This window comes from Mizuhopecten yessoensis, unplaced genomic scaffold, assembly GCF_002113885.1.
Source record: "Mizuhopecten yessoensis strain PY_sf001 unplaced genomic scaffold, ASM211388v2 scaffold4613, whole genome shotgun sequence".
Classification (NCBI taxonomy): Eukaryota; Metazoa; Mollusca; class Bivalvia; order Pectinida; family Pectinidae; genus Mizuhopecten; species Mizuhopecten yessoensis.
Window position 1 is genome coordinate 150,700 of NW_018405634.1, and position 23,000 is coordinate 173,699.

The following is a 23,000-nucleotide window of genomic DNA, read 5'->3' on the forward strand; positions in this document are numbered from 1 at the left end:
CCCCCTGATCTGTCTACTGGGATGTGACATTTCACCCCCTGACCTGTCCACCGGGATGAGACATTTCACACCCTGATCTGTCTACTGGGAAGTGACATTTTACCCTCTGACCTGCTACTGGGATGTGACATTATACCCCCTGACTTGTTACCCGGATATGACATTTCGCTCTCTGGCTTACTGTTCAAGTGGAGATGGCAATATCACTTACATTTACAATGGGACTATTTACGATACAAGGAAATAAAGTAAATGTTTCCTGGCTTCGAGGAAGTACTTATAAATTGGCCTAGCACAACATTTCATGTTTTTTACTGGTCAACAACGACTGAAAGGCTATCAATACCGTGTATTTCCGTAGTTATTGAGTACTGCAGTACGAAAGCCTAAAAAGTTGTTATAAAAACGACTTTCATTTTCACATCATAAAACCTTTGATTTTCAGAAGGCGTTTTAACGCGATTTTTCATATTTTCATTTTCTTTTCAAAAGTTGACCTTTCTAGACTTTCTAAATATGCAGATAGCCAACGTTGATCCTGACCATTTCATAATGCATCAAAACTTCCAAGAGGGGGTCAGCAGGCCTCCGTTACTTAACTCACAAGAAAGGAATTCACGACTAGAAAATGGTTACCTGATAGTGAGGTTTCTGCGTGTACATGATTACATGACTTGTGTGTGTTGTATTTCTTATTGATAAATGAATCGTACCGTTATAGACCTCGAAACGGGAGTGTCGGATTTCATTTCGCACCTATAGTCAATTTCCTAACTTTGAAACGTAAAAAAAAAATATTCGTCAACGATACCATGTTTCAATCTGATTAAAATTATACTTTTCATTTCGATCAAATACCAATGCACTCCCAACACTTGTATATTGGAGTGCATCGGTAGTGGATTGAAATCCCGTGTCTAATTTGGATTAGATTGACAAAATTTTAAATCGCTAAATGTGAGCTTTTAAATATAGTGAACCCTACTGTACACAAAGAGGGATTAGGTAGTACATGTCAGATAATGACCGCGATACCGTAAATAGTGGGGCCCTAGCTGTAATCCAAACATTTGTCCCACTAACACACAACTCCAGTTACACCCGTTCATTTGTACAAGTGATTATATTTAATAATACATAATCGTATTATATTTTATTAATGTTCACACTTAACCGATAAGTCGGGCACATATTTTTGTCTGTAGAGGCGAAGGCAAACTAATTTTATGTTCACGTGAACTGCAATGCTATTAGCGAATTGGAATAATAATGGTGAATAACGCAACTTAATTAGGATGGAACAAATGTTCCGTTTATGTATTACAGACAATAGCTTGAACGTTTGTTATGCTAATCAAAACACGAACGTGAACTCTGTTTTTAACGTGATAAAAAGAGTTGATATATAATAAAAATTGTTGTTAACAATTTACAATAATAATTTTACAAGTATTTGAAATATTTACTTCTAATTATTTTTATTTTAGCAAAACTGTACCATTGGCACGCATTTTACCAACTTCTATCAAGTCGTTACTTTGTTATACTTTCGTGTTTTATACAACTGACCACACGATAGCCATATTTCTATATACCAATTATAAGTACCACGAAAAGGGTGGACGCTCTAAACAGAAAAACATGAAATAGGAATAGCATCCTTCATTCATTATTCACTATATATGTCTTGAAAAGAAAAGAAAATATAAACGTTTGTACATCTATATAGACTCGGTATGCCTTCGAAAAGTCTAAATGCATTTTTTTTTTCAAATTTGAAACAAACCAGAGAGATAGAGAAATACGCGCTTATTGCAGATGTATCTATCGTAAAACATACCAAAAGTTCATAGAACTTCCCCCCTCAAAAAAACACCTATTTGGTAATCGTTTTTCGATGATACAAGGACCTATATTTAGTCGTTTTAAGTAGTGAAATCTTAACCAAATCTACCTGTGAGTGTATTGTTATTTCACAAATGCGAGACACCCAGAACCACCGAATTAGTACGGTATTACCTAGGCCTTGACACCGCGCCTCTGGCCACTACCGTTCGAACTTATCCGTAAAACACTATAGGTAACAAGTACATGTGTGATATCATGGAAACCTATTCTTCGTGAAGATGTGGAAAAATCCCCCCCAGAATCCGCGGGCCTTACCAAGTATATCCGGATATCATTTCCAAGGATATATTGGCGACATCAGGAGTCTTGCAAGGAGAACTTTGCCAAGAAACCCGCCAAACAATTTATTGAGTTTCTTCGACGGCTCTGTGGCCTCTGTGTCTTGCTCTGAACTGGCCTTGTCTCCTGTAAACCTGATCAAGGATTCTAGATATCCTCGAACAATTCCCGGGGGATTTAAACAGGATGATAATGGACACGAACTGGAAGTTCTTCGTGGCGGATCTGAACGATCGACTTTCCAATATTTCCCACTCTCGGCACGACTTGCTTTGCATAATGTCGCAAACACTCCCAGCGCTGACAAACCCGAGCGAAGGTGCACCAAGACGAAGGTTGTGTTAGGAGTTTCCTTATACTTAGCTTTAATTGTGCTTGTGCTCATCATCACAGTTGCCGTTCTCGCATCGTCGCTGTCGGCCTCCACCGGGGTAAGTATCCGTATACGGAATGGTGAAGAGGGCTTGTCTCTCGTTTTAGGCTGATATTCCTAGCTTCATTGGATATTTCCAAATTCGTTTAACATTATCTTAATCAAACAATTTACGGATCCCCGCACCACTGCCAACTAGCTACGCATTAGTTTTTCCGGCATGGTTATAGCTTTGATATATTAATTTATGAAACGAAAACCTAACCTAGATTGACTTTTATGATAAGTGAAATATCTGATGATAAAAAAGTTGAGCGGCGCTAGACTGGGATTCGAACCCAGGACCTCAAATTATTATACTGTCGCCCTAACCGACTGAGCTACCAGGTCTATGGAAGTGTCCTGGCCCAACTTTGCTGAAGTCATATGTGAAACAAAATAAGGGGAGATAACTGTATACACAAAAAATCCAGAGTGCAGTGGGACAAGGACCCTTAAATGTTATCACTATGCTATAAAACATGTGAAGTAATGTTTTGATTTGAATAGCTTTGTCTTCATTCTATTGCTCAGATGATATTTTTCTATTTTTCCAAGCCAGCCTCAACGGTAAGTGCAATATCCGACAGTTCAGCTGATTCCGGTGATTATACGCCATCTACCTCATCCATTCTCGGACTTCCCAGCCCACCCAACACTGCCTCTCCCCCGTTAGTAACTACCACTCACGCGCCAAATCCACCAAATACACCTTCTTCATTTAAAAAACATGAAACAACAGCGAGAATGACAGTGATCACCGAACAAATGACAGTTGTATCAACATCGACGCCAAGCTTGTTATATACAACAATGGCGACAAAAACGTTGACAACACTAAATCCAACGTCAACCAAACTGCCAATGACGAAAAACCGGACAACGACGACTAAACCAACCACATTTACAAAACCACTGACGTCTACGAACCAAACCACAACTACAAAACCAACAACAATCAAACCAACAATAACTACAAAATCAGCAACAACAACAACAACAAAACCAACAACAACAAAACCAACAACAACTACAAAACCAACAACAACAACAAAACCAGCAACTACAACAAAACATTCAACAACTACAAAACCAACAACAACTACAAAACCAACAACAACTACAAAACCAACAACTAGAAAAAAACATTCAACAACTACAAAACCAACAACAACAAAACCAACAACAACAAAACCTACAACAACTACAAAACCAACAACAACAACAAAACATTCAACAACTACAAAACCAACAACAACAAAACCAACAACTACAAAACCAACAACAACAACAAAACATTCAAAAACTACAAAACCAACAACTACAAAAAAACATTCAACAACTACAAAACCAACAACAACAAAACCAACAACTACAAAACCAACAACAACAACAAAACATTCAAAAACTACAAAACCATCAACTACAAAAAAACATTCAACAACTACAAAACCAACAACAACTACAAAACCAACAACAACAAAACCAACAACTACAAAACCAACAACAACAAAACCAACAACTACATATCCAACAACAACAACAAAATCAACAACAGCAACTACACCAATCACAACTACCAAACCAGCAACGACGATAGAATCGGCGACAACCACGGTACTACCCATATGTGAGACCAACCAGTGCTTTTCTGTCGGGTATGAAATGTGGTCAATGATTGACAGTAATGCCGACCCTTGTGAAGACTTCTACACCTTTGCCTGCGGCCAATGGATTCGTTCCCGCGAGGACATGATAAACGAGGGTAATGTGGACCAAACCGATACAGCTTATTCGAACCCTGTGGAACAGTTTAGTCTGTACCCAAAACTTCAAAGTGAGTGATTTCTTTTCGTTTAGTATTCCACGTTTTTGGTTTGCACATAAAAGGTAACCTATATCTAACGGTGTGTTTTTGTTTTTAAGCTCATGTAGTCAATGGAATTTCTGACAAATGGGAATAAAAACTTGGCACACTTTTACCATAAAACAGATACAGTGTATACTGAAATCCATTGAGGTTAGTCAATTATAACTCCTAGTTGCCAATTTTGACCTTTCGTAACCATTTTTCTGCTGCAACACTTCACCCATGTAAGCAAACACCGTCTTAACAGGAAGGACTTATTTCTCTACTAAATTAGGCAAGCAAACATGGCATTTTTCGCTAGCTACCAATGATTTCTTAACAATCGCTGTATCAAGGTTAAAGTTCAATATATGCTTAGTAGTAAGACTCCTAAAAATAATCATTGTTGCTAAAACAGGCGTTACGTGCAAATGGTCACTCTTACAAATGTTTGCCTCAACCCTAACAATTGAAGGAGTCAATCAGACCATGCACACATTTCTGCGTATCGTTACCAGGATTTGAAGCTTCGGCGATGCCACGTCCTACAATGATTGTGGCATGAACACGGTATCATTTCTGACTCAACTTCCGGGGACTATTCACATTGATATTAGTATGGGCTGTAACCCTGAATAACTATTTTTCCAGTCGAAAGCGCAGGGCGATTGGTTGCGACATAACTTTTTTTTTCTCAAAACCATGGCTTCATAGTGTTAACGAATCAAATGTACGCCAACGTATCACTAGGTTGCGACGTTGAATCTGATCCTATTTTTTAAACTAAGACAGCAGTATTCGCTGCTTCATCTTCAGTGTATGTTTCTGCATGCTATATTATATCAAGGGAAATTTACGCCCTGTCAAACTTTCGCCCTTCGCCGATAAAATTCAGAGTCGTCCAGCCTTCGTTTCGCCCTTCACATTTAGTAACCTTATATTTGCTATAATGATCAAAACGCCCTCATTATGGAGGACTTAAAAGGCGAAAGATAACGGTATTTTCATCACAAAGTCGTTTTCTAAAAAGTTCTCCTCATGACGTCATTTCGGTGTGACTTTGGATGTAGTGTTACGCGCTGTGAAGCTGTTGAGAACCACATGAATGGGTATATCCTGCTTTTTTTTATTACGGAATCTTGTAACAAATTGTAGGTAAATAGAGGAAGTTGTAGTGTGCTCTTCAAAGATCACCAATGATTTCAATCGACCCTGATGTTTTAATTTGTATACATGTACGTGTTTCTTATGTACATCCACCAGGTCGTAAGCTTATTATACATAGGGACGATAAGTGTGAGTATACTAATAAAATCTTGACATCTTGATCGCAGGGCTGCTCGAAGACCCCATGGACCCCTCCATAGACAGCGTCTTTGCGAAGGCAACTAGACAACTCCACAGAGCGTGTCTATCGTCAACTAAGGATGCCAGCGACACAGGTAAACAACGACATAGGTAAACAACGACATAGGTAAAAATCAATATAGATAAACATCGGCATAGGTAAACATCGTCATAGGTAAACATCGGCATAGGTCATAGGTAAACATCAGCATAGATATACACCGACATAGGTAAACAACGACATAGGTAAAATACGACATAGGTAAACATCGACATAGGTAAACATCGACGAAGGTAAATATCGACAAAGGTAAACATCGACAGAGGGAAACATCGACATACATGTGGGTAAACAGGGACATTGGTAATCATCGGCATAGGTAAACATCGTCATAGGTTAACATCGACAAAGGTGAACAACGACATAGGTAAATATCGACACAGGTAAGCATGGGCATACTCGAAACAGGTAAATATTAACATACATGTAGGTAAACATCGACATAGGTAAACAACGACATAGGTAAACATCGACAAAGGTGAACAACGAAATAGGTAAACATGAACATACATGTAGGTAAACATCGACATAAGTAAAATACGAAAAAGGTAAACATCGCCGTAGAAAAACATCAACAAAGGTAAACATTGACAAAGGTAAACATCGACATAGGTAAATATCGACAAAGGTAAACATCGACAGAGGGAAACAACGACAGAGGGAAACATCGACATACATGTGGTTAAACAGGGACATCGGTAATCATCGGCATAGGTAAACATCGTCATAGGTTAACATCGACAAAGGCGAACAACGACATAGGTAAATATTGACAAAGGTAAACATTGACAAAGGTAAATATTGACAAAGGTAAACATTGACAAAGGTAAACATTGACAAAGGTAAACATCGACATAGGTATATATCGACAAAGGTAAACATCGACAGAGGGAAACATCGACAGAGGGAAACATCGACATAGGTAAATATCGACATGTAAACAACGACATGTACAGGGCGTTATAGATAAACAGAAACATCCTTGTGCACGGGTTCCGAAATAAGTAATACAGCTTTGAAAGACTTCACACAGGGTTTACTTATGACCAGCTTTCGTGATTGTGATTTTCCATTTACATTTAATCTTAAGTATCATATATTAACTACACTAGCACACTGTCATAATGTAATACTTAAAAACTTAACACAGACACACCCAGTACTGTGACTTAACACAGACACACCCAGTACTGTGCCTTAACACAGACACACCCAGTACTGTGCCTTAGCACAGACACACCCAGTACTGTGCCTTAACACAGACACACCCATTACTGTGACTTAACACAGACACACCCAGTACTGTGCCTTAACACAGACACACCCAGTACTGTGCCTTACCACAGACACACCCAGTACTGTGCCTAAACACAGACACACCCAGTACTGTGACTTAACACACACACGCCCAGTACTGTGCCTTAACACAGAAACACCCATTACTGTGACTTAACACAGACACAACCAGTACTGTGACTTAACACAGACACTCCCAGTACTGTGCCTTAACACAGACACGCCCAGTACTGTGCCTTAACACAGACACACCCATTACTGTGCCTTAACACAGACACACTTTGGAGAAATGTCATGTGTTATTCTATCAACGAAAAAAACCCAAAAACTGTTAACTTATAGCCCTCGGGAAATATGATGCTTCAGTTCAGAAAGCAAACAATTAATCGTATTACCAGTACTTCGCCCTTGATATTTAACTACAAACACCAAATTAGTCTGGTCCGATCAATTAATTAGCAATTAATTAGGTCTCGGATGTGTGTTAACCTATGACGCTATACAAACATATATATGTTATTCTAGTTCAAGTTCTTTATTCACCAAAAGTCTTAAGACTTATAGGTACAAAGCAATCATGATACATTGTACATGTATATATGTTATAGGAGAGTGACTATAAGCATACAAGTGCAAACTAAACAAAGAACATAATACAAAAGCACAAAAATTATAAATACGAGTAGCTAATTAATCAATTTCGCCGCTTAGTGGCTAGATATAAATATTTACCTAGATTTGACAACTCTTTGACATTATTTACAGATAAAAGTTGGACAAGTTTGTAAACAGAGGGACTCTTATAATAATACTTCTTTATATACTTTAACCTCAAACCATTATAAAAAGGACATACAAAAATGAAATGAAATTCGTCCTCGACGTCTCCCAAATCACATTTGCTACAGTTTCTATTTCTGCGAATGATATTATTGTGTCTACCCTTTTCGATATTCAGTTGATGAGACGACGTTCTAAATTTATTTAACATATATTTGTATTTTGTTTCAATATGTTTACGGAGATAAAACTGAATACTATGACTGTCTATAAGATATTGATATAGTCTACCTTTTGATGAAGCTGCTATCTTTGCCAACATATTTTGCTTAGTAACATCTTTCAATCTGTGTTCAATAATTTCAAAAGTGTTTACCAATGGTAGATTCAATTCAAAAATATAACCAAGACCTAGGGCAGTTAATTCATTCTTAATGTTACAAATCCACGGATCATTCACGTTGACACATTCATCATAACAAGTTTTTAATATCAAATTATCAGATTTCGTCAACTTCAACCAATATTTGAATACTTTTAGCTTTCTCCGTCCATGCCATTTACGCTCAAACCAAGATATTGTTTCAAAAAGGTGATGATCATAAAAATATCTTTTTAAATTATTACCTTCAGCGCTGACTGAGCTTCACTCGATCCTCGATCCCTTGGGACTGGACGAATCCTTACAGTCTCCCATAAGTCTGGAGAATCTTCAGAGATCTGCTGTGACGTCATTTGATGTTGGTGCGCTGTTTGATACCTCTCTTAAACAAACAGTTATTGACGGAGTCAATATGTACATTCTACAGGTATATCACGTAGTAATTTTACATGTATCTAATGTATTTTATTGTACAGGTACACCACTAGGTATATTATGTACAGGTACTTCAGTAGGTATATTATGTACAGGTACTTTAGTAGGTATATGATGTACAGGTACTTCAGTAGGTATATATATTATGTACAGGTACTTCAGTAGGTATATTATGTATAGGTACTTCAGTAGGTATATTATGTACAGGTACTTCAGTAGGTATATTATGTACGGGTACTTCAGTAGGTATATTATGTACAGATACTTCAGTAGGTATATTATGTACAGGTACTTCAGTAGGTAAATTATGTACAGGTACTTCAGTAGGTATATTATGTACAGGTACTTCAATAGGTATATTATGTACAGGTACTTCAGTAGGTATATTATGCACATCAACGTCACATGGAACATTGTTCATGTATAACATGTACACGTACAATTGTACGTCACGTGACACAACGTGTAGTAACGTCAACTTATGAAACCTAAGAATAACAAAATCTATTACCCAGTGTTCATTAGACCTAGCGCTACAGCCAACTTATATCTACTAGTACAGTGCTATACCGATTTAGCTTAAGTTGGCCTAAATATCTGCATGTTATTTTAAAAAAATTGACGAAGGAGGGGCAATCACCGTGTACTCCTTTTGTATTGGTGTGTTCCTGATTTTTAGGTCACACCAAACTCACTTGATTTGCTCAAGTGACCGATTCCAATCACTTTCCGTCCGTCGTCGTCCGTCGTGCGTCGTGCATAAACTTTTTACATTTTCAACTTCTTCTCAAGAACCAGTGGATGGACCTTTTTCAAACTTGGTCAGAATCATCCTTGGTAGATGAGGCTACCAATTGTAAAATTGGGATTCCTACCCCAACCCTAGGGGCCAGGGCGGGGAAGGGAAAATTAACCAATATTTCAAAAATCTTCTTCTCCAGACTCAGAGGTATTACAGTCATTTTCTCTGCATTGATGGAAAGATCATCATGGGCTTTATTTAAATTGTAAATTTCAGGACCCCCGAGCTATCCGTTCTCCCTTGGGGAGGGGTAAAGTTTACTATAGTTTATATAGTGAAACAACACTTTTGGGTATATTTTGACAATTTTCTGTTGGAAATTATTTTTACTTGGTGAGAATTATCCTTGGAGGAGGAAGATGGTTTTAAATTGTAAAATTGGGATTCCTCCCCCAACCCTAGGGGCCAGGGCGGGGCCCAAAAGGGGAAATTAGCCAATATATCAAAAATCTTCTTCTCCAGACTATATTTTGACAATTTTCTGTCGGAAATTATTTTCACTTGGTCAGAATCACCTTTGGTGGATGACGGTATCACATTGTAAACTTGGAATTCCTGCCCCATCCCCAGGGGTTAGAGCGGGGCCCCAAAGGGAACATTTACACATATTTTAAAATTCTTATCCTTTGATGACATGACACGTATTGTATTTCACTTAGTTTACATGCTGATTTCCACATCACATCTAAGCAATAAAATAAAGCTACCAGTACCTATGATATAACTCAGGTGACCGCTAAGGCCATTGGGCCTCTTGTTAATATATTTTTGTTTCGATTTTAAGTTCTGTTTTATACTTGTGAGATTATTTATATACAGGTATATGTATGAAGAATGTAATTCACTTCTGGTTTTTTTTCAGTTGGAGCCGCCATCTCTGTACTTCACGTTAGACCAATATCAGACGCCGACATCACAAAACAAGGTAACGTTACAAATATCTTCTTGGTGTAAATATCACATGTAAAACAGACATCACCAAACAACTAATGTTACAAACATCTTCTTGGTGTAAATATCTGGTGTAAAACAGACATCACCAAACAGGTAATATTACACTCATCTTCTTGGTGTAAATATCTCTTGTGAAACAGACATCACCAAACAGGTAATATTACACACATCTTCTTGGTGTAAATATCTGGTGTAAAACAGACATCACCAAACAGGTAATATTACACACATCTTCTTGGTGTAAATATCTCGTGTGAAACAGACATCACCAAACAGGTAATGTTACAAACATCTTCTTGGTGTAAATATCTCGTGTAAAACAGACATCACCAAACAGGTAACGTTACAAACATCTTCTTGGTGTAAATATCTCGTGTGAAACAGACATCACCAAACAGGTAATGTTACAAACATCTTCTTGGTGTAAATATCTCGTGTGAAACAGACATCACCAAACAGGTAACGTTACAAACATCTTCTTGGTGTAAATATCTCGTGTGAAACAGACATCACCAAACAGGTAATGTTACAAACATCTTCTTGGTGTAAATATCTCGTGTGAAACAGACATCACCAAACAGGTAATGTTACAAACATCTTCTTGGTGTAAATATCTCGTGTGAAACAGACATCACCAAACAGGTAATGTTACAAACATCTTCTTGGTGTAAATATCTCGTGTGAAACAGACATCACCAAACAGGTAATGTTACAAACATCTTCTTGGTGTAAATATCTCGTGTGAAACAGACATCACCAAACAGGTAATGTTACAAACATCTTCTTGGTGTAAATATCTCGTGTGAAACAGACATCACCAAACAGGTAATGTTACAAACATCTTCTTGGTGTAAATATCTCGTGTGAAACAGACATCACCAAACAGGTAATGTTACAAACATCTTCTTGGTGTAAATATCTCGTGTGAAACAGACATCACCAAACAGGTAATGTTACAAACATCTTCTTGGTGTAAATATCTCGTGTGAAACAGACATCACCAAACAGGTAATGTTACAAACATCTTCTTGGTGTAAATATCTCGTGTGAAACAGACATCACCAAACAGGTAATGTTACAAACATCTTCTTGGTGTAAATATCTCGTGTGAAACAGACATCACCAAACAGGTAATGTTACAAACATCTTCTTGGTGTAAATATCTCGTGTGAAACAGACATCACCAAACAGGTAATGTTACAAACATCTTCTTGGTGTAAATATCTCGTGTGAAACAGACATCACCAAACAGGTAATGTTACAAACATCTTCTTGGTGTAAATATCTCGTGTGAAACAGACATCACCAAACAGGTAATGTTACAAACATCTTCTTGGTGTAAATATCTCGTGTGAAACAGACATCACCAAACAGGTAATGTTACAAACATCTTCTTGGTGTAAATATCTCGTGTGAAACAGACATCACCAAACAGGTAATGTTACAAACATCTTCTTGGTGTAAATATCTCGTGTGAAACAGACATCACCAAACAGGTAATGTTACAAACATCTTCTTGGTGTAAATATCTCGTGTGAAACAGACATCACCAAACAGGTAATGTTACAAACATCTTCTTGGTGTAAATATCTCGTGTGAAACAGACATCACCAAACAGGTAATGTTACAAACATCTTCTTGGTGTAAATATCTCGTGTGAAACAGACATCACCAAACAGGTAATGTTACAAACATCTTCTTGGTGTAAATATCTCGTGTGAAACAGACATCACCAAACAGGTAATGTTACAAACATCTTCTTGGTGTAAATATCTCGTGTGAAACAGACATCACCAAACAGGTAATGTTACAAACATCTTCTTGGTGTAAATATCTCGTGTGAAACAGACATCACCAAACAGGTAATGTTACAAACATCTTCTTGGTGTAAATATCTCGTGTGAAACAGACATCACCAAACAGGTAATGTTACAAACATCTTCTTGGTGTAAATATCTCGTGTGAAACAGACATCACCAAACAGGTAATGTTACAAACATCTTCTTGGTGTAAATATCTCGTGTGAAACAGACATCACCAAACAGGTAATGTTACAAACATCTTCTTGGTGTAAATATCTCGTGTGAAACAGACATCACCAAACAGGTAATGTTACAAACATCTTCTTGGTGTAAATATCTCGTGTGAAACAGACATCACCAAACAGGTAATGTTACAAACATCTTCTTGGTGTAAATATCTCGTGTGAAACAGACATCACCAAACAGGTAATGTTACAAACATCTTCTTGGTGTAAATATCTCGTGTGAAACAGACATCACCAAACAGGTAATGTTACAAACATCTTCTTGGTGTAAATATCTCGTGTGAAACAGACATCACCAAACAGGTAATGTTACAAACATCTTCATGGTGTAAATATCTCGTGTGAAACAGACATCACCAAACAGGTAATTATCTCGTGTGAAACAGACATCACAAAAAAGGTAATATTAAACACAACTAATAGGTGTAAACGTCACGCGTACCTTACTTGACGTCACAAACGGTTAATAGTTTGTGCAAGTCTGCATCAGAAAAGAATACAAAGGTTTCAAAAGCGATTGTCTGCAGAACTATTATACTACTTATTGGATTTTCATTTTCACAGTTCCTACATGATTGTATTGTACGATTTTTCTGTGTCAGGTCCTACCGAACTTTATTATAAGACTATTTTTTCTATCCCAGGTCCTACAGAACTTTATTATAAGACTTTTTTTTTCTATCCCAGGTCCTACAGAACTTTATTATAAGACTATTTTTTTTCTATCCCACGTCCTACAGAACTTTATTATTAGACTATTTTTTGCTATCCCAGGTCCTACAGAACTTTATTATTAGACTATTTTTTTTCTATCCCAGGTCCTACAGAACTTTAGTATTAGACTATTTTTTTCTATCCCAGGGCTTACAGAACTTTTATATTAGACTTTTTTTTTCTATCCCAGGTCCTACAGAATTACATCATACGTGTAGCCCAGGCTCTCAATGTCTACTTCAGCCAAGTGCCAGATTATAACGACTACGAAAATGACCTAGATTTCAAGAAACGAAGGAAACGATCAGACGGGCTCTCTGATGATATGATGAAAGATTTGGAGTACGACGACTATGCTGATGATTCGGTAGTACGGAAGGGCAGACGTCTTCTCCAGAACGACGGTGAGGCTACATACATGGCTCTGCATGGATTGATCTTGTTACATCATGCCGGCAAAAATGCTGTTGTCTTTTTGATGTACGCGTAAAAGACATTCGGTTGTTGTCGGAAATACAAGTCGCAGACGTTCGGTCTTTGTCGGAAATACAAGTCGCAGACGTTCGGTCGTTGTCGGAAATACAAGTCGCAGACGTTCGGTCGTTGTTGGAAATAAACGTCATAGGCATACGGTTGTAGTCGGAAATAAACGTCATAGGCATGCGGTTGTAGTCGGAAACACACGTAACAGATATTCGTTTGTTGTCGGATAATTATGTAGATATTTCTATGTTTTTTACACTTATCAACAGTTCAGCTTCCTGAAATTGTCTGTGATAAAAATGAATAATTAGCTAGTTTGTTTGTATTTCCCAATCATTGATTAAGTGTGAGTAGGAATGCCGACACGGGTAGAGCCACATAACAGATACCAGGAATGACAGACCTAAGTTATCAAGATAGACTAAGGATTTTAAAATTACCAACTTTAAAACATAGAAGATTACGAGGAGATATGATACAGGTTTATAAACTAATACATGGATAATATGACACTTCTGTAACAGAAAGCTTTTTTGAACAAACCAACGAAAAAAACGAACAAGAGGTCATAGTTTTCGACTTGAAAAAGGAATGTATAAATTGAACGTAAGAAAGTATTCCTTTAAAGAAAGAGCGGTCAACCATTGGAATTCCCTGCCAAATCACGTCGTCACATCACCAACAATAAAAACGTTTGAAGCCCGGCTGGATAAGCACTGGGGACAACCAGAATGTTTTTACTTATCCACTGTAGGGGCGTCAGCCATACATATAGGCTTTTGTCTACGTCCAGTATTATTATATCATTATAAATCTCCTACTTGTAAAACTTGTTCTAAACTGTGTTCCCTACCTTTTTCGTTTTACAGGAGACACTCTGTATGATAGAATAAGGGCACTGCTCACGACGACTGTGGAAATCGAGAGGAAACTTGCGGATGTAAGTATCACCGTATTCCAGCCTGAAATAAGTATTTGCATGGCAGTATGCTGTGGTTATCAATAAATGTGCCAAAAAGACGTTATAAAAGTCTACGATAGGTTTCTCGTTGTTTCAGTTCTACTTATATGGCAATTAATCAACGTAATAATGTAGTTTCATTTTCACGGCAATAGTGTAACGTTACTATGCTTACGTATATTAAGTACATGTAGTAAAGATTGTGAATTCTGGCGATATCTATAAACGTAAACCTTTCACAAATAACTTATGTTCTTATGGAAATTAAAATATCGTTTATGACAAATGACAACAACATATTAACAACACAGCTAGTTTTGTGTGTATTACAGCTCCTTTTAAAAGTAAAACAATATCTACTGATTAGCTTTTTTGAGCCATTACGTAATTGAAAGAGGAGAATATGAGAAATAAAACATACAAAGAAAAATATAATTCCGTCGGCTAGTTTTTTGTTTTTTGTTCGACAAGATTAGTCAAACGTGTTTACGTAATATGTGACTTTTTATGAAATGTATCATCTTGTCCCTTATTTCTAATTTAAAAAGTCCTCACTTTTCCACTAGTATCTGCTGATTTAACGATTGATATAAACAGTTGTGACCACAATCTTTTCGTTATCTTCACTGGATTGAAGGGGAACGCGTTTGACTCCTTACAACATTGAAAACATTTGGGGGCCACTGTGCTTCTTTTTTTGCCGTATTGTTTTTATTTCATAAATTTGAATATTCCAACATACATGTATGTAGAATACACCGTAAATGGAAACCTTTTATAACATTAGTGTACAACGTTTGGCTACCACTAATATTTATACTTCTAGTATGTCTTACACACCGTACCAGAATGTCTTACACACCGTACCAGAATATTTATACTTAGTCTAGTACATGTATGTCTTACCACCGTACCAGAATGTCTTACGCACCGTACCAGAATGTCTTACACAACGTACCAGAATGTCTTACGCACCGTACCAGAATGTCTTACACACCGTACCAGAGTATTTATACTTAGTCTAGTACATGTATGTCTTACCACCGTACCAGAATGTCTTACACACCGTACCAGAATATTTATACTTAGTCTAGTACATGTATGTCTTACACACCGTACCAGAATGTCCTACACACCGTACCAGAATGTCTTACACACCGTACCAGAGTATTTATACTTAGTCTAGTACATGTATGTCTTACACACCGTACCAGAATACATTCAAGCTTCAATGTTATGGCCATCCTTGGGAATTGATAGTCCACCGACCGGGTCAAACACGTGGTTTCATACAGAAATATTTCAATTTCTACTCAATGCAACTACCAACTGTTACCAGCAATACCTCACTTTTGACTTTAATATTGAGCGTTCGCCCCGGCGAGGAAGGCGATGGGTTCCTTCCATAGGCCTGGACATATCAAAGTCCTTTACACTTGTAGATGTTATTCCCTGCTTATCGTTCAAGGGTAAAGGCAAATGGTAAATGGTTCACCTATTGTTAGTATAATGTGACCGGGCGGAATGCTGTCCTGGGTGTCTTCGGCACGGTATCTCAGTGAGATAGCACTATAAAGTCGGCATCAGATCCGCGCTATCACAAGGAGGCAAGTACACTAACATACCCTGTACCAGCACACACACACACACGTAAGCACGCATACGCAACATACACGGAGACACGTCCTTAAATGACCTCAGCTGTTAATAGGACGTTAAACAAAATAAAACCAAACCAATTATTACCTTTTTCATTTGCCGATGAAATTGCCCAGATTAGCATTGCCTGTGCGTATGAAGACATATTTTCAGATTTTGTGAAGGGAGATAACTATTGACATTTTTTAATAAAGCGGATACTATTTGTATGAGATTTTTCATTTTTTATTGAAGGAACACAAGAAATTGTTCAAGCAATGTGTCAGTGTCAACCCCAGTACAAATCGAAAACAACGTGGATCACACGTCTATGTGATCCAGTCATATATGAAATGCAGTCGAACTGCCATATCAAACTTTTTCGTCCTTTCAAACCACGTCTGGTTTCCTGTCTATTTCGACATTCAATATAACTGCAGATTCACATTCCAGAGATGTAGAGCCTCGACATTTAGCGCCTTTCCACTTCGAGCTCGTGAAAAAATAACCACAGACTCGCAGCTGAGAATACCCACAACGTCTAAACATAATTCTTCAGCGTTGACGCGTCAGAAAATTTAATATCTAAACGTATGAACTCTTTAACAAAACTGAATATGACATTTAAAATATGTTTTTGTGTCTTGTTTCTTCATATTTTGGCTGTATTGAAATTTCTTGTTGTACGATGGTCATTTAATATCTATTTAACTGAGGGATACCCTGTATTCTTATCTCCGATATATCATACATTTTAATTATTTTTATTAATTACAGGCAATACGCCAGGAGCCTGGGAACTCCCCGTCCATACTTCTATCCATTGAGACACTTTCGACACAGTTGCCGAACATACAGTGGAGTCGAGCCACTGGTCTCACGTCGTCCAGTCAGATCCTCGTCAAACAGTATGGCTACTTCCAAATCATTGACGGCATTGTACGGGACACAGATCAGGACGTCATAAAATTCTTCATATGGACACAGGTTATATTTTGTCATAGGTTATTCATATTTGATTTTTTATGAACCCAATCAATCAATCAATCATTAGTTGCAGAGAGGTGTTTATGTTGTGAGATATTTACTTCGAAATATATTTATTTTTTCTGCAAGATATCTTCATAGAGAGGTGTTTCCGAGGAATATATTAACATGGATATATATGTAAATGTATAGATACGTATATGTGAACACATAGCGATGTAGTATAGAAAGATAGTTACAATACGAACGATATTTATAAAAGGAAAATGTGTATATAATTTTATTTTGGCTATTCCCTCGATCGTATAACTTAGAATACAGACACCACTGGAATGACGTCGTATACCGCAATGTTTGGCGCGGTATTTGTAATTCTAACATATTATTGGTTGATTTTTTTAGGCGATGAAATTACTGCGCAATGTTGTGTTTTGTGCAAAGTTTTTAGTTTTTATCACAACTTACTACGTTTTCGTTAACTATTAGTAAAAGTGTTGGTTGTCTTTCTAAATTGAATTATAAGAAATAACCATGATTATTTTTGGGGTTATACGGTTAATACCGAAACAATTGTGTGCATTTTTGTGCATAAACTGCTTTGTGGATTTATGCAAAGTGCAGAGTTTTTCAGGATATTATCCAAACTAATCATGGTTGTTCCTTTACTATAGAGATGTTTATATAGAACAATGTTTACAAAGGGAGATGTTTCTATGTAATAAGGTTTACAAAGGGACATGTTGATATAAAACAATGTTTACAAAGGGAGATGATTCTATGAAATAATGTTAACAAAGGGACATGTTGATATAGAACAATGGTTACAAAGGGAGATGTTTCTATGGAACAATGTTTACAAAGGGACATGTTTATATAGAACAATGTTTACAAATGGAGATGTTTATATAGAACAACGTTTACAAAGGGAGATGTTTCTATGAGATAATGTTTACAAAGGGACATGTGGATATAGAACAATGTTTACAAAGTGAGATGTTTCTATGAAATAATGTTTACGAAGGGACATGTTGATATAGAACAGTGTTTACAAAGGGAGATGTTTCTATTAAATAATGGTTACAAAGGGACATGTTGATATAGAACAGTGTTTACAAAGGGAGATGTTTCTTTGAAATAATGTTTACAAAGGGACCTCTTGATCTAGAACAATGTTTACAAAGGGAGATATTTATATAGAACAATGTTTACAACGGGAGATGTTTATATAGAACAATGTTTGCAAAGGGAGATGTTTCTATGAAATATTGTTTACAAAGGGACATGTTGATATAGGACAATGTTTACAAAGGGAGATGTATCTATGAAATAATGTTTGCAAAAGGAAATGTTTATATAGAACAATGTTTACAAAGAGAGATGTTTATATAGAACAGTGTTTACAAAGGGAGATGTTTATATATAACAATGTTTACAAAGGGAGATGATTCTATGAAATAATGTTAACAAAGGGACATGTTGATATAGAGAAATGTTTACAAAGGGAGATGTTAAAATCGAACAATGTTTACAAAGGGAGATATTTATATAGAACAATGTTTACAAATGGAGATGTTTATATGAAATAATGGTTACAAAGGGACATGTTGATATATATCAATGTTTACAAAGGGAGATGTTTCCATGAAATAATGTTTACAAAGGGACTTGTTGATATAGAACAATGTTTACAGAGGGAGATGTTTCTATGAAATAATTTTTACAAAGGGACATGTTGAAATAGAAAAATGTTTACAAAGGGATATGTTTAAATCGAACAATGTTTACAAATGGAGATGTTTATATAGAACAACGTTTACAAAGGGAGATGTTTCTATGAAATAATTTTTACAAAGGGACATGTTGAAATAGAAAAATGTTTACAAAGGGATATGTTTAAATCGAACAATGTTTATAAAGGGAGATGTTTAAATCGAACAATGCTTACAAAGGGAGATGTTTATATAAAATAATGTTTACAAAGTGACATATTTATATAGAACAATGTTTACAAAGGGTGATGTTTATACAGAACAATGTGTACAAAGGGAGATGTTTATATAGATCAATGTTTACAAAGAGAGATGTTTATATAGAACAGTGTTTACAAAGGGAGATGTTTCTATTAAATAATGTTTACAAAGGGACATATTTATATAGAACAATGTTTACAAAGGGACATGTTGAGATATACCAATGTTTACAAAGGGAGATGTTTCCATGAAATAATGTTTACAAAGGGACCTCTTGATCTAGAACAATGTTTACAAAGGGAGATCTTTCTATGAAATAATGTTTACAAATGGACATGTTGATATAGAACAATGTCTACAAAGGGAGATGTTTATATAGATCAATGTTTACAAAGAGAGATGTTTCTATGGAATAATGTTTACAAAGGGACATATTGATATAGAAAAATGTTTACAAGGGGAGATGTTTAAATCGAACAATGTTTGCAAAGGGAGATGTTTCTATGAAATAATTTTTACAAAGGGACATGTTGATATATAACAATGTTTACAAAGGGAGATGATTCTATGAAATAATGTTAACAAAGGGACATGTTGATATAGAAGAATGTTTACAAAGGGAGATGTTTCCATGAAATAATGTTTACAAAGGGACTTGTTGATATAGAACAATGTTTACTAAGGGAGATGTTTATATAGAACAACGTTTACAAAGGGAGATGTTTCTATGAAATAATTTTTACAAAGGGACATGTTGATATAGTAAAATGTTTACAAAGGGAGATGTTTCTATGTAATAAGGTTTACAAAGGGACATGTTGATATAGAAAAATGTTTGCAAAGGGAGATGTTTCTATGAAATAATAGTTACAAAGGGACATGTTGATATATAACAATGTTTACAAAGGGAGATGTATCTATGAAATAATGTTTGCAAAAGGAAATGTTTATATAGAACAATGTTTAAAAAGGGATATGTTTATATAGAACAATGTTTACAAAGAAAGATGTTTATATAGAACAATGTTTTTTATGCAAAGTGCAGAGTTTTTCAGGATATTATCCAAACTAATCATGGTTGTTCCTTTACTATAGAGATGTTTATATAGAACAATGTTTGCAAAGGGAGATGTTTCTATGAAATAATGTTTACGAAGGGACATGTTGATATAGAAAAATGTTTGCAAAGGGAGATGTTTCTATGAAATATTGTTTACAAAGGGACATGTTGATATTGAAAAATGTTTACAAAGGGAGATGTTTCTTTGAAATAATGTTTACAAAGGGACTTGTTGATATAGAACAATGTTTACTAAGGGAGATGTTTATATAGAACAAAGTTTAAAAAGGGAGATGTTTATATAGAACAACGTTTACAAAGGGAGATGTTTCTATAGAATAATGTTTACAAAGGGACATATTTATATAGAACAATGTTTACAAAGAAAGATGTTTATATAGAACAATGTTTTTTATGCAAAGTGCAGAGTTTTTCAGGATATTATCCAAACTAATCATGGTTGTTCCTTTGCTATAGAGATATTTATATTGTACAATGTTTACAAAGGGAGATGTATCTATGAAATAATGTTTGCAAAAGGAAATGTTTATATAGAACAATGTTTACAAAGGGAGATGTTGGTTAAGGTAGGTGTTGAGATGTCAATGTTACACTGTCTTTCATAAAATAAACCACATTACATCATAGCACAGTCGATCATATTATGTTTTATTCTACAGTAGAATTTCCTTGATCTTCAATCCGACAGTAGGGATAACTGTACGTTACGTGTTGAGAAGTCAAACACTTCACTACAGGTAATTTTCCATTTGATAGAGACACAATTATAAGTGCCACATGTAGTACAGAATTTGCTCCTCGACTGAGCCTGATTTCACACGATGTTTTTTTTGTTGTTGTAAGGGATGGGGTTAGGGGGTTGTTGTCGTGCTCTCTGTTTTTTACCTTTTAGTATCTCTTAGACTCATAATGTTTGTTAGAACACCTGATATATTTGTATTCAATTTCGGTTACTCCTTCGTCATCCAAATTCCATGAAACACATTTTCACGACGTTTGTAACGTTGCCATTGTTTTAATAGATCATGCTGTCCGGAGCGTGGAAGTTCCTTCCGCTCAAGGTCCGAAGATCGCTGGATGGCCTGGGAGGACGCCGGGAAATCGACTACACGTGGACCGATTGTATCGGCTTTAACATTGACCTTTTGTCTCCAGAACTTCATACCGTTTACATTGATATGTACTTCACACAAATCAGCCAATCGGAGACTTATGTCACAAGTTTTGTGAACAACATGACGTCCTCCCTGGAACATGCTACCACCCAGTCCTCAGTCATGTCTGATTCCACGAAAATGGTGGCTTCAGAGATACTTGGCAGCGTTTCATCTAAATTCTCTACGGTACAGGAAGTTCGTGACGTCAACGTTCTTATTTCAAACGTCCAAGTGAACATGACGTTTCTACAGCTCGGTCACAGGTACACGGGGCGGAAGTACAAGCGGCAGGTATTGGACAAACTATATACCCCAGTGAGAGACCAGGAACCGCACTGGTATACTGTCTATCCCTACTACGACAGAGAAACAGTCACACTGGGTGAGTTATCAGCTAATATAAAGACTTTGAATTCCGATATTAATTTGAAAGATGAACGTAAAACCCATACATGCGATTGTACCTTTAAAATTTGATGATAAGTACAGTATGTCAAAAATGAATTACACTGCGTCACGCAGCTGTTTCGTCCTTCTAGGACATAATTTAACAAAAACTGTTAACACTAAGAAGAAAATATTTATAGTGTATGACGTTATCATAAGGCTTACACTTATTGGTACAATATGTACATCTCCAGTGCTTCCGACGGCGATCACAGCGCAGGAATTGCAGCTTAAACCGCAATTTTTCATCTATAGTACACTCGGACGACAAATAGCATCGGAGCTCCTAGAATCGATTTACGGTACGTCAGAACCACTACATTGATAGGTAGTGTATAGTACCAACTTATGGTAAGTCAGAATCATTAATTTTATTAATGTTAATATGCAGTAAATACAATCGAATTTAGGCACGTTAGAAATGCTTTATCAACATGACACCTCTAGGACCGGTCTACAGAACCTAGGAAACTTTGTATCGATACAACTTTCAAAACCGGCCAATGTAAGTCAGAAACAAAAATCAAAATAATTTGTAATAATTTGTAATATTCTAACTGATAATGTATTAAACACAATAGTCTTAAACTAGGAGTCTTGACCAGTTAGTCTACTAAATTGAAAGTCTACAAAGTCTGTAGCTTATGCTGCGGTTTTTTTCTTATATTTAACATGAATATGTATTTTAAACGTATATTTAGGTGGTATGGATAACATACGAATGACCTTGCCCTGGTGGGATGACGTGTCCATAACGTCTTTCGATGACGTCATGAAATGTTTCTCCAGCGATGTGACTGACATAGGATTCGTAAGTGAACCAGTAATCACCGCTGTGTAGTCCTCGCTGATATCCTTGTTCCATTCTGTGTAGTCCTCGCTGATATCCTTGTTCCATTCTGTGTAGTCCTCGCTGATATCATTGTTCCACTCTGTGTAGTCCTCGCTGATATCCTTGTTCCATTCTGTGTAGTCCTCGCTGATATCCTTGTTCCATTCTGTGTAGTCCT

At 36.4% G+C, this 23,000-nt stretch overlaps 1 protein-coding gene and 1 long non-coding RNA gene across 2 annotated transcripts in view; both read left to right on the forward strand.

Annotated features, from left to right (window-relative positions):
• The first annotated feature begins 4,352 nt into the window (after positions 1 to 4,352).
• LOC110449446 lies at positions 4,353 to 8,602 on the forward strand. Its single transcript, XR_002462847.1, has 3 exons — positions 4,353 to 4,436; positions 5,783 to 5,890; positions 8,566 to 8,602. It is a non-coding gene; the product is annotated as an uncharacterized LOC110449446 (long non-coding RNA).
• Positions 8,603 to 8,667: 65 nt separating this feature from the next.
• Positions 8,668 to 23,000, forward strand: part of LOC110449445 — a gene marked incomplete at its 3' end in the record, with an annotated part of 26,374 nt that continues 12,041 nt past the window's right edge. The window contains exons 1-8 of the mRNA XM_021496320.1: positions 8,668 to 8,741; positions 10,414 to 10,476; positions 13,457 to 13,670; positions 14,619 to 14,689; positions 17,126 to 17,287; positions 21,409 to 21,925; positions 22,185 to 22,292; positions 22,692 to 22,801. Of these exons, the coding sequence (XP_021351995.1) occupies positions 8,727 to 8,741; positions 10,414 to 10,476; positions 13,457 to 13,670; positions 14,619 to 14,689; positions 17,126 to 17,287; positions 21,409 to 21,925; positions 22,185 to 22,292; positions 22,692 to 22,801 (1,260 nt within the window). The remainder of the gene's footprint in view (positions 8,742 to 10,413; positions 10,477 to 13,456; positions 13,671 to 14,618; positions 14,690 to 17,125; positions 17,288 to 21,408; positions 21,926 to 22,184; positions 22,293 to 22,691; positions 22,802 to 23,000) is intronic.